Genomic DNA, 13,617 nt, shown 5'->3' with positions numbered 1-13,617 from the left:
ATATTAAGACCCATAACCAAACTTTCAACAGTGTACAGGGAATCATATGAAAGAAGGGGGAGTTAGAAAGACCTGGAGAGTACAGGAACGCCACAAGGACCACATATATCAGGGCACCAGGGTCTTTCATGAGACTGTTTCTCCAACCAAGGACCATGTATGGATATAACCTAGAACCCCTGCTAGGATATAGCCCATGGTAGTTCAATATCCAAATGTGTTCTCCAATAAGGGGAACAGGGACTATTCCTGACATGAACTGAATGGCGAGCTCTTCGACCCCCCCTCCCCAAGGGAGGAGCAGCCTTGCTAGGCCACAGAAAAAGACATTGCAGCCAGGCCTGAAGAGACTTGATAAGCTAGGGTCAGATGGAAGGGGAGGAGGTCCTCCCCTATTAGTGGACTTGGAAAGGGGCAGGGAGAAGTTGAGGGAGGTAGGGTGGGATTGGGAGAGAAGGAGGGAGGGTGATATGGCTGGGATACAAAGTAAATACCTTTGATTAATATAAAAAAATAAATTAATTAAAAAAGAAAGGGACAGTCTTCCCTAGAGTGGGCCACTAACTGTTACTATCACTAAGTGGCCAGGCCTAAAATCATATGCACATGGGCAACACTTAATGGGCTCAGCAGACTGTATTTATATAGCCATATGTATTTATGTATGTGACAATAATAATTGAATAAAAAGAAAGAAAAAGAAAAAATAAAAAGAGGAAATCATGGTTTGCAGGCAAATGGATGGATCTGGGAAAGATATCTGAGTGAGGTAACTCAGACCCAGAATTATAAGGATGCTATATTTACTTATAAGCAGATATTAGCCATACAATACAGGATAACCATACTATAATCCACAGACCTTAAGAAGCTAAGTAACAAGGAGGACTCTAGGGAGGATGCTTAATTCTCATTCAGAATGGCAAATAGAATAGATACTGGATGTGGCTGAAGAGAGGAAATAGGATGTGAGCCTACCTTAGATGTCCTCTGAAAGACTCCATCCAGCAGGGGATCAAAGCAGATGCTGAGACTCACAGCCAAATTTTGGGCAGAATACAGGGAGTCTTATGGAAGAGTAGTGGGAGTTAGGGTTGGGGGCTAGAAGAACCATCAGGGGACAGGGATTCCACAAGAAGACCAACAGAGCCAACAAATCTGGGCCCAAGGGGGACCTGAAGAAACTGATGTACCAACCAAGGACTATGCATGGAGAGGACCTAGACCCACTACTCAGATGTAGCAAATATTCAGGGCTTCAGAGGCTGTCTCTCAGATGGACTCTATTGCCTGCTCTTTAATCACCTTCCCTGGCTTGGCAGCCTTGCCAGGCCACAGAGGAAGAGGATGCAGCAGTCCTGATGAGACTTGATAGGCTAGGGTCAGATGGTAAGGGAGGAGGTCTCTCCCCTTTCTGTGGAATATGGGAAGGGAATAGGGGGCAAGAAGAAGGGAGGGTAGGACCTGGATAAGATGAGGGTGGGGGTTACATTTAATATGTAAAATGAATAAATTTATAAAAAAATTAATTAAAGAATGGGTACAACTGTAATGATCATATTAAGGAAATTAAGGTATTTTGGACAAATTTTCTATACTTTCTCTCATTTGTATTTCCCCAATTTTATACAGTCACATAATATATAGAAATTGTGTGATTAGTCACAATATATACAAGACGTTATCTTTTGAAAAATGAATTAAAAAGTTCAAAAACTTATTTTAAAAATAAGGTGCGTTTAACCCACTAGTTTTGTGTAATCTTGTTGTCATTCACATTCTGAATATTGGTGAATGTAATTCTCAGAATTGTGTTATAACTAAGAATTATTTAAATAGTAAAATAAAAGCAAGGCAATAAAAAACGCTTGAAAAAAGTCATGTTAACTATTTAATACATTTATCTGGTATATCAAGATTGAAACAACGTGAAAATCAGTCATAAGAAAATGCAATCACTAAAATGCTAACAGAAGTGATGCCTCTTGCAAAGATGACAAGGAAAGAATGTTTGTATGTATGTTGAGTACCTTGACTTTTATCTCTAAGGACACAAATGAAACATTCATGCCTAAATAATAAAAGAATACTTACTGCTGAAGGATAGCAACAGTAGCAAAAATAGTCCAAGCAAATAATTTGGCAGTACAGTGATGGGAGAGCAGAAAAATAGAAGTGTACCAAACTTTTTCACAACAGCTTGAGATACCATGGAGAAATTAAAAGAGCTGATGACAAATTGCAGATATAAGACAGGTTACTAATGAGGACTTTTGTAAAGCTGATGGGAAAAATATCACCCTCCCCCAAGAAAGAAGCTTGTATAGAATAACTTGTACAGAAATAAAAGAATGATATGAATAATTATTAATTACTAGGTTGTGAGAATCAATGTACTAAGAATTTAATTCAAACAACAACAACAAAAATCATGTTTGATACACTGATGATATTAAAACATAGGTTGAGAAATAAATACCAAGTTGTTCCTAATTTTACTAGGTGTAATAATATTTTTATGTTTGGGGGGATTTATTTATTATAAAAATGCTAAATTTGTCAATTAATTGTTTTGGTATCTGGATGGTATAAAATATTTCACCAAAAATTCTAAGATGAAAAATGGATAAATCAAGCAAAAATAAAGATTACTTTTGAATAAAAATAATGAGTCCATGGGGATTCATTACGCTATGCTACCCTTCTACTATTGTATGTGTAAAAAAATGTGTGTGTGTGTGTGTGTGTGTGTGTGTGAGTGATGTATGCACACATGGTGGGGGCTGCCTGCCTCCATGTACACACAAGAGACCAGAGGAGGATATTGTGTCACATTCTATTACTGTGTTTATTCCTTTGAGACAAGGTCTCTAATTGAACTTTAAAGGTAAGCTTGTGGCCAGCAAACCAGAGATCCACCTATCTCTGCCCCTTACACTAATCACTAGAAATACAAGTAAGTATGCAAACAGCTTTTGATTTGAGTTAGTGATGCAATGTGCTTAGCTGTGAGCACAAGGACTTCTGTGCCTCCCACAACTCAGGTCCTCTTGCTTCTGTAAAAAGTGCTCTTATCCAAGAAGCCATCTCTCCAAAAAAAAAAAAAAAAAAAAAAAATGTGGCTTCTAAAAGTGCAGCATATCAGTATAATTATCAGTATTTAGAGAACAGCTAAATCAATTCCTGACATTTATTTAAGTTCCCACTGAAGTGTAATTCCCTCTGATTTCTTTTACCAATTTTTGGTGGGTTTTTTTTATTATTATCATTTATTACAATTTATTCAATTTGTATCCCGGCTGTGGTCCCCTCCCTCATCTCCTTCCAGTTCCACCCTCCTTCCTTCTCCTCACCCTATGTCCCACCCCTAGTCCACTGAGGGGAGGTCACCCTCTCCTTCTTTTGACCCTAGCCCATCATGCCTCATCAGGACTGCTTGCATTGTTTTCCTCTGCGGCCTAGCAAGGAGGTAAACAATCTAACTAGCACTGCATATCTCAGGGGAAGAGGAAGATCTCACTCCTGATGTGATTTGATGAATTTAAATGGACAATTCTTTGTTAACTTTTCCTTAGTTGGTTTAATAAGCTGGAAAATGCTTTAAATTCCTTTTTAAAATGTAAATCTAGCATTCGTTTCAAGATTTTTACATCTAGCCTGTGTACCTCTAAACTGCTGAGCTTTTCATTGATTTAGGAACTGAAAAACATCAAATTCACCATATGCACAGGGAATCTCCACCTTTACATCCCATCTTGCAGAACACAGCAGCGTGGACTAAGCAGATGTCATTTCGTATCTATTCAAATAATGACGTGTAAGGGCATATTAGAATGCTTGATTATTCACTGATTATAAATTTTAGCATGTTTATTTTCTCTTACTGAGAGTGTAAATTTCAGTGACTATTTCAATACTAGTATATCAAGTGAGAATTCAGAAGCTTCTGTCTGTTTCTAATATTTAATGACTTTCATCTAAGTGGAGTTTTTATTTTTAGACATATATATTCTTTTCTTCCTTGCCTTTTTCAGTATTCAGCCATCTTCAGGAACTTCCCCCCATCACTGGCAGAGCCCTTGCTCTTATCAGCATTTCTTAAGGAATCTGCTTCCAACAAAAACAAAATACCACACTTTTGTTCCCTGCAGCTCACAGCATAACCTTTTCCACATTATATCTTCATGTCTGCTCACATGCAACTGTGAAATTCTCATATATACATGTGCATATGCTTAGGAAATGCATGTTTCAGAACCCAGTCCTTGGCCTAATTATCTTGTATGTAACTTAAATGTGCCTTGGCATGGGAGTCTCCCTAGGCAGGAACCCCTCTTCCCCACATAGGATGTACTTGGTCTTGGGATAGACAGACCTTAACTGTTCTCAACTTTTATCACAAAAATTTTAATTACAGATATAGTCAAGAACAGGTTCTCTTTCTTACCCTGAATTGTACCCAGTCATACTTACAGTTCTGGCCCAAGTATCCCCACAGGAACAATATAGAGCCATCATGAGATAAAAGGCACTGAACTCACCCATGTATCATATCTCCTTTCTGCATACCTGGCTCATAAATATGGAATAAATATATTAATTTTAGTATCAGTGGGTGTTTTACTTAATTCTTGTCCACTAATAACCCTCCACCCCTTTCTAGTGAGGAAGAAATGCTGGTTCTATGGCCTTATGTATGATGTCTTAAAGCGTATCTGTTACTCTTCCACGAGTGTTTTTCTGAGACGAGGGAAAGTGATAACTGAATTTTAAATCAGCCACAATTCTCTTTATTCAGCAGCACTGAGCACAGCAGCTCTGGAACAGCCCCATTTCCACCCAGACCTTAGCTTCTTTGTCAAGCCTTCCCTATTCCCACCTGTCCCTAGGAAGCAGGTGTCTTCCAGGAAGCACGTGTCCTCAGTCCCAGAAATTGCTCCTGCTCTGTCCTTTGTGTACTTACCAGGTAAAATGCTTCTCATGCTGATGTCTCCTATGATCCGCAAAGAAAGGGTTACTGTCACTTTTATTTCCACACTCTGCTCAGTTCCAAGTTACCTTGACATTTTCCTGCTAAAGCCAGTCTTATAGCAAGCAAGCTTCTGGCTGAGCCTTTGATTTCATGGCTTGGAAGGAACCAACCACGCTTGTGGTGTGCTGAAAAATGTAGCAGGCATTGTTCCAAATGCCTTATGGGCACGAACTGATTTAATCTGCACCTGTAAGGTTACTAATCACATGATAACCAGCATCCCATTTCATCCTGAGGTTTAGCAGTATAATAAATCAAGTGATGTCATTACTGAAACTGCTAAGCCTTAATATTGTATTATTTAATTAACTAAAAAACTAATAATTCCCCTTTCATTCTCAATAGCGACCTAATTTGAGATATATTCCCCTACTCAGCCACCCCTTTATGTCCCCTTGGAGGCTCCAGACAATACTTCTTCACCAAAGCTTTTAAAACGCTGTCGCAGCTGTCTTCTGAAGCCTACAAATGAAAGGGAGAAGGCTGGGAATTAACCAAGTTACCCGATTGTAATGAAATAAAAGGGGGATGAGAGTGCTAATGACAGCAGTTAACAATAAAAAGACAACATTTTTTAGCTTTGCAGTGCTTGATATTTATTGAAAAGAATGACATTACTTTTTCCAGGTACCAGAGAGGGTCTGGGCTGAAAGCCTGTTCCTTTGTCTTTATTTTAGTACTACTCTGTCCACATGTACACAATTGTGAGACTCCTGCAATCATGAAAGAAAAATGACATCTGTGCAAAACTGACGCATGAGAAAAAAAAAATGCCAACATTTTAACTGTCCAGCAGACACATCAGGCTCCTGCAGTAATCTGGTCAGGCAGTGAAGGAACCTAGGAGTAGATAAACACTAACCAGGTTCTAAGACTGGCCCCTTTCAAGGGTTGGTGATCTGTCCAAATCAGAGTCTGAAATGGTGTAGCCAGATCCGCCATCTTCTGATTGGTCCTTATCTTGAAAAGTCCATGGCTGCAGATGAGATGTGACGGGTGGTGGCAGTGAGATGACAGGCATCTGCTTCTGGGCAGCTGGATGATGGCTGGAGGCTCTGATGATGTCAGCGCCAGGAATGCAGGTGGTCTGACCAGTTCTAAAACAAGTCTGGACAACGGCTGGAGCTCAAAACACAGTTCGGATTAGAAGGGTGCCTGGATTAATCACAGCTGAACACTGTGAGCTTCTGAACAAGGCCCAGGCCCAACTCAGCAGGTAACTGGAACAAAGACAAGCACTAAACGGGATGACGGAGAGCCAGACTGGCAGGGAAGAGGACGGCAATGCAAAGGGAGAGCGCTGAGGCGGGTAGGAATGGGGAAGAGGCGGCGTGCTGGGCCCTCCCCATCTAGGCCTAAGGGGGCTGTGGCCTAGTAATCATCCTCGTCGTAGTAATCATCATCATCACTATCATCTTCGTCATCATCCCAGCCAAAATGCAGCTTCATCTCATCAACAAAGGCCCGATAATCAATCAGTATAGGGCTATCCTTCAGGATGTAAGGCACCACCCACTTCTCAGCATTCCCGGAGAGGAGGCTGATCATGAACGCCACCTTCAAGATGTCGTTGCAGAAGCGGTCCTCATTCACAAGCATGTAAGACATCGTCTGCACAATGAACTCGGGGAGCCGTTCCCTTTCGCCATTAAACCTCGAGGGGAAGGGTACCGGACAGTTCGGTACACGTACCTGGCGCAGCAGACTGGCCCTCTCACTCAGCAGCACCCGCAGTTGACGCATGAGGCGGCTGTTCTCCACGGTCAGGGCGCGGTGCTTCATCATAAGCGCGTGCAGAAGCAAAGCCAGCTCATCAACCATGGCGAACCTCTTGGAAGGATTCGGTCTCGGGCTCGGGAACGGCTTAGCTCTGCGGAGCTGCTCACAGAAGCCTAGCAGGAAGTGCGTATGCTCAGAGGAGCGCCGACCCTGGGTTATAAGCAACGGGTGTGACGAGCGGTGGAAGCTCCACCCACAAAGTCACTCTGGGAGCCAGCGCGCCCGCGCGTTAGCGCACTGCGGCAAAAGAGGCGTGGCTAGGGCTGAGGGCTGGGTGCTGGCTGCAGGGAGACGTAACCATGGAGGGGGGGCAGGCTAGCAGCAAGGGTGGATTTGGCTGAGAAGGAGGGCGTGACCAGGAGCGCATCCCCCGCTGGCGACCGCCAGTTTCCTTAGCCCTTAGCTTAGGAAGCCTAAGCTCACTAAAATGGAGGGCTGCAAAAGCACCGACGCTGAGACTCAGAGCTGGCCTAAGCTCACCACAATGGAGGGCTGCGAAAGCACAGACGCTGAGACTCAGAGCTGGCCTGCAGAGTTGAAACTGACCTGAGGGCCGCAATGCAGGAAGCCATTAAGACTCACAAGGGGCGCTGCCTTTCATTAAGTAAATAAATGATTTATTTATATAAATGAATATATTTATTCAACAAGGATTTCTCTTTAGTAGATAATAAACTCCTTTTTCGGTTTTGGTTTTGGTTTTTCTAAACAGGGTTTCTTGGCTGTTCTGGACTTGTTTTTAGACCACGCTGGCCTCCAGCTAACAGCATTCTGCCTGCCTATGCCTCCCTGAGTTTTAGGATTAAAGGCTTGTGCCACCACATTGTATTTTTCTTTTTCTTTTAATTTATATATTCAGTTGACATCCCCATTATAACCCCCTCCCTCCTCTCCTCCCTGCCCCACCCTCCCACGCTCTTTTCCCTAACCCCTCTCCTCTTCTCAGAAAAGAGGAACTCCCCCTCACCAGCCCTACAATAGGCTGCTTGATCTTCATGTGGATCCCCTAGTGAATTGAGCAGGTGCTGTCTATGACATGGACTCTGCTGCTTGCTTTTCTGTCACTTCCCCCTGGCAGTCTGCTTTGCCTGGCCTCAGTGGAAGAGGATCTGCTCAGTCCCAATTAGGCCAACAATTTCATTAAAAAGATCTGGAAAATGTACAAGGGGTATCCACTTGCAAGCATCCTGGCATTGATTCTTTTCATGTCCTGTTATCAGTGTCTTTGTTTCTGAGTAGTAAACTGCCATGTTTGCTGTAAATTAACTGTGGACTCTGTTGCCTACTTTTCGATCATTTTCCCCTGGCAGAGCTACCTTGTCAGGCCACAGGGATAGAGGATGCACTCATTGCTGATGCCACTTGATAATGCTAGGATATATGGGTACAGGGGACTCCCCTTCTCTGAGGAGTAGGGGAGGGGAGATGGGGGAAACGGGGAGAGAGGGTGGGACCTGGAAGAAAGGAAGGAGTCTATGACTTAGATGTAAAATGAATAAATAAAAATTAAACTAAAAAAAATAATTATCTGCCATTCTAGATTCCTCTACAGAGAATACTCTGTTTAGCTCAGTACCCCATTTTTTAATTGGATTGCTTGATTTGTTGCTTTTTAACTTCTTAATTCTTTATATATTCTAGAAAACATGCCTCTGTCTGATATAGGGTTGGTAAAGATCCTTTCTCAGACTGTAGGCTGTCATTTTGTTCTGACAACGGTGTCCTTTGCTTTACAGAAGCTTTTCAGTTTCATGAGGTCCCATTTATTGATTGTTGATCTTAAAGCCTGTGCTGTTGGTGTTCTGTTCAGGAAGTTGTCTCCTGTGTCAGTGAGTTCAAGGCTCTTCCCACTTTTTCTTCTAACAGATTTCGTGAGTCTGGATTTATGTTGAGGTCTTTCATCCACTTTAAACATTTGTTCCTGGTGATAAACATGGCTGATGAAATAAAATTGAAAAAAAAATCTTTGAAATCAATCTTTGTTAGTCCTTTAAAATTAAATTGAACTGTGATGCATGGAGGTGAGAGGCTAAGGAAGAGAAAGCCAGAGCCAAAGCCCAAGTATAGAAAAAAGGAAGCCACACAGTGGTGAAAAAGAAATCAAGAGGAAAAAAAAATACGTGTCCTTGTCTTATACTATACTATGAACTCTCCCACTAGAAAAGAAGCTCCTTGAAATACTGGAAGTTAAAGATTTAGTGAGGGTGAGAAGATTGTTGGAAGAGAGAGTACAGGTAAGAATACACAAAGAGGCAAAATATAAACCTACCAATTTGTAAGCTAAATAAAAATATAATGCATAAAAATGAATTATGGATAGACAGTGTTACTCCCTGAGAACACAGGTTATTAAATGAAAATCGCAGTGCCAGGTACAGGATACTTCCTTAACAGTTATTGGTCAGAGAGGCCCTAGAATCATCTGAAACAATACAGACTACTGCAGCTGCTCTTGGTTGCCCACCATAACTAGATGGCAAGAGCCAGTAGCTGAAGTCAATACAGTTTAGATGCAAGGTATAGAAAAAACAAGGTCAAACTGACCAGAAAACTCTCTACCTTCTGACCATCTGTCTCTTAACAAAATTCAAACATTTTGGAGGCCAAGACTACCTTTGTCCTGTTTCTGCAACCATGGATGAAGTAAAGCAGATAAGATAAGCACCAGTAACTCCTCTGGGGAGCCCTTTGATCTTGGAAGGCAGGCATCGGCCTGTTCAAAAATACCAAGAGCTGAGCAGGGACTTTGTAAAGCAGTATTTCTAAATTTTCAGGCAGTAGGGACAGGCAGTTGGAGATAGATAACAGAGGAAGCAGTGGGGAAGAAAATGAAAAATCAGTACCAGTGGGAAGCATATATAGAAACTAATAGTCATTTAAGTAACATTTGGGTGGCATATGGCTCACATACCTGTGTCAAGATCCATCAGATTTTCTGTTACCATTCACTGTGTTCAAGGGTGAAGGTAGATTTCCTCATTCTTTTCTCCCCATCAGTGACCTGTGACTGTTCCTTTAGACCTGTTTAAAGGTGTCAAAGGCAAAGACAGACAGTCTTCTGAGACTCATTAACTTCATTTTAGTGGTTTGGACTGTATCATGTGTCAAGAATAAAAACCTAAGGGCAATGAATGCATAGTTTCTTGCTGTATCTACCTTCCATGCTTCAAGTTCTGCCTCAGTATATACCTAGCAGCCAGACTGTCAAATTTTCTTGAAATAAACATAAAAAAAGATATGTCTTGGTCTCTTGGTAACCAGAGAGGCATAAATAGCACATGTGGCATTAAGATATGCCTCTAGGAACAAAAAGTAACTTTGGAGAAGATTTTTTTTAATTCCATGTACTTTTTACACAAGCATGTGCTCATATGTGTTTGGGGGAGTGGTGAGTGCAGAAGTCAGAGGATAGCTTGCATAAATCTGTTTAAAAGGAACATTTTGTAAGACAAACAAAGATCCTTGTCACTTTGCAGAGTCAAACCTATGTAATCATCTCAGCCAAATGTATCTAAGGACTGTTTTATCTGGAAACTAAATCTAGACGTTTTAAAGACCTCTGAACAAAAACAAACAAAAAAAATTAATTAAGAAAGAAAAGAAAAAGACAGGAATGAGAACATTTCTTTTATTCTTCCCAGCTTATCAAAGTGCCCAGAAAGAGTTCCAGATTTATTTTTCAAAATTTTTTAAATTAAAAGTACTCAATTAATAAACTCATAATTGAATGAAATTTTAGTAAATAATGGTGTTGTTAACAGGAAACACTCTAAATATCTCATTGCCTCCCCCCAAAATATAGTTTAACAAAAGTACTGAAAATTAGATATCAAATCTCCTTGCCTTCCTCCTCCTTCTTCCCCTCTCTCTTCCTCTTTACCTTCCCTCCATGCGTTATTCCCTTCATCGTTCTTCTTTTAACAAACCATTTCCTCCCGGACTTTTAAAATTCTTAGAAATATCTCCTCCTTCAGAATTGAGAAGACATAACTCTGTTCACTCTTTCTTATTTTAATATTTAATTTTTATTTTTAAATTCATTAAAATGTATTCACTTTGTATCCCAGTTGTAGCCTCCCCTCTTATCTCGTCCTAATTTTGACCTCCAACCTTCTTCTCCTCCCATACCCCTCTACCAGGCCACTAATAGGAGAGGTCTTCCTCCCCTTCCATCTGACCCTAGCCTATCAGGTCCCATCAAGAGTAGCTGCATTATCTTCCTCTGTGGCCTGGTAAGGCTGACCCCTCCCCCCCCCCAGAAGGAGGTGATCAAAGAGCCAGCCATCGAGTTAATGAATGCTGTAAAAGTACGGTACCAAATGGCTCTACAAAATTCGTAGACTTCTAGGAATTAATGTATTATAAACTTTAATTTGTACAGTATATTTGTGTGTTTTTAAGTACTGTAATATTGAATTTGTCACCTCTAGTATATTGCATTGGGATTTTTACTCTTATTTTTCTATTGCCCAGTTACAGTAATACAATTAATCACATTCATAATGCAAAAGATTCTAAACCTACTTAGCTACTAACACTTTAACACGTTTTAGGAAATGTGTGGAGAAATGTTAAAACTGTTGAAACTAATGTTAAGAGAGTAAGTCCGATATCATTTGGGGTTGTTTTAAGTATTAGTAGCTTTTTACTTTAATGCAGGCTCAGTTGTCTATGGGTCAAAATGGCGTGGTTTTCTAAAGATAACCACAACATTATACCTAGTCAGCAAAGAGAGAGCAACATTTCTTTATTTTCTGTGATTTTATCTGACAAGTAATGAAATATCTTAAAACTTATGAAAAAAATTTTCACAGACTTAGATTCTGCCTCTAGATTTCCCCTTGATGTGCTGGGGAAGGGGTCCAAGGAATCCACATGGAGAAAGAGCTTATGCAGAAGAGCCAGTAAGGCAAATAAGCAGGCGACTGACACTCCCTTCTTGTACTTCAAAGTTCAGTAGAGTCATCATGTGAGAGTGACTGAATGAAGAACTCCTGCTGATACATAGAAAGCAAAACAGGGGGAAAAAACTTCACCCAGCTGAACACTCAATGAATTACCAATTACTAATACACAGAACCATGAGAAAATAAAATAGCTGTTACTATAAGCCATAAAGATGTTGAATGCTTTGTTACATGGAAATAGGGACATGAAACATGCAGAAATTAAAGGTATGCTGCATTTCAAAACATAAATCCTATTTCAAAGGACCTGATATAATCTTTTTTTAATATGTATGTATTTTTCATACATGTTATATTTATTTTTTGGCATCTATTAATGATGCAGTCAGGCTATCACGCTGTCAGCCAAAGTTCTTACCTCTTCCTGATAATCCAGAGACCGTATTCTGAAACTCTTTCTCTGTTCTTATTCAGAAACCATGTTAAAAAAAAAAAAAAAAACTGATAGCAGACAGCTAAGGAGAGGCTCTGTCTGCAAAGCGGATGATAATTGTTTAAATGAACTGTCTAAGTTGGGAATTTATTGTTGTAAAGAGACACTACAACTGTGGCAACTCTTATAAAGAAAAACATTTAATTGGGGTTGTTTTACAGTTCAAAGATTTAGTCTATTATCATCATGGCAGGAAACATGGCATCATTCAGGCAGACATGATGCTGGAGGAGGTAGCTGACAGTTATACATCTAGATCACCAGAGAACAGAGAGAACAACATTGGGACTGGCTTGAAGATTTGAAACCTAAAAGCCCGCCCTCAGTAACACATTTCCTCCAACAAGGCCAAACCTACTTCAACAAAAACACCTATCTTAATCCTTTCAAATTAGATCCACTCCTAGTTGGGGGCTGTTTTTGTTTGTTTGTTTGTTTTGTTTTTGTTTTTGTTTGGTTGGCTTTTTTCAATCCATCACATTAACTGCTCCTAAAATGTGTGCCTTGTCTTTCCCTTTTCACAGATATACACAAAATGATTAGTCTATGACTTCCCCATACTTCTTTCTCCCTTCTGAAAAAAGTGTGTGTTTTCCTTCAGGAAACATATTTGCCTACATAAAAGACCTAAAATGCAGCTGAGGACTACATTATAAGAAAAAAATATTTTTGTAAAAAAATAAAGAATCCTAAATTCAGTTCCTAATATTACTGCTCATTAACTGTGTGGATTGAGCTTTATTATTTTGTTCCTCAGTTGCCTTATGAGAAAGTGGATCCACTAACATGACCTCTATCATAATAATACAGGAAGAGCAAGACATTGTCTAGAAAGCTTCAAAGTGTCATGTGCACTGACATATTATGATTAACTGGCATAATGTCATTTACTGGACTTGTAGTCATTATATTACTATCAGCATTTAAATTTTATTGTGCAGTTTTATACCTCTCTCATTTGACCTAGTACCTATAAATGTATTAACAAAGCTTAAAATAAAAGTTTATTCTTGAATAAGTAATTGGATGTATGTTCGAAAGTGTCACTTGGCTTTCACTCTCACAATTATCAGTCACACACAGGATAAGTTTTGAGGTTTATCACTTAATTTGTTGATTTCTTAAATTTTTTAAGACAGGGTCTTGATATGTATGCAACTTGGAACTTAAGATATTCTTGTTTAAATTTCTGAGTACTAGGCTTACAGGTCTTTAACAAGTCTGACAAATTATAAAATGTTTAGGGGGAAATATAAATATGTTCTTTTGTTTTTATTTTTGTCGTTGTTTGTAGATAAGGTCTCATGTTGCCCAGGTTGGTCTGGATCTCGTTATGTACACAAGGATATCTTTGAGTTCCTAATTCTTGTGCTTCCACCTATCAATTAGATATTGCAGACATGCAC

The 13,617-nt window shown here is 39.9% G+C and overlaps 1 protein-coding gene across 1 annotated transcript; it reads right to left on the bottom strand.

Moving 5' to 3' along the window:
• Positions 1–5,602: 5,602 nt before the first annotated feature.
• On the bottom strand, positions 5,603–6,987 carry Ldoc1 (LDOC1 regulator of NFKB signaling). Its single transcript, XM_021629169.2, has one exon. It carries the CDS (start codon positions 6,851–6,853, stop codon positions 6,404–6,406), a length of 450 nt encoding a protein of 149 aa, XP_021484844.1. The 5' UTR covers positions 6,854–6,987; the 3' UTR covers positions 5,603–6,403.
• Between the last annotated feature and the right edge of the window lie 6,630 nt (positions 6,988–13,617).

This window comes from Meriones unguiculatus, chromosome X, assembly GCF_030254825.1.
Source record: "Meriones unguiculatus strain TT.TT164.6M chromosome X, Bangor_MerUng_6.1, whole genome shotgun sequence".
NCBI lineage: Eukaryota > Metazoa > Chordata > Mammalia > Rodentia > Muridae > Meriones > Meriones unguiculatus.
Note: the sequence above shows the minus strand (reverse complement) of the source record. Positions and strands in the feature narration are given on the sequence as shown.

Bases quoted from the DNA above. Each gene is read 5' to 3' on its own strand.
- Ldoc1 (XM_021629169.2), bottom strand. From the start codon at position 6,853: ATGGTTGATGAGCTGGCTTTGCTTCTGCACGCGCTTATGATGAAGCAC.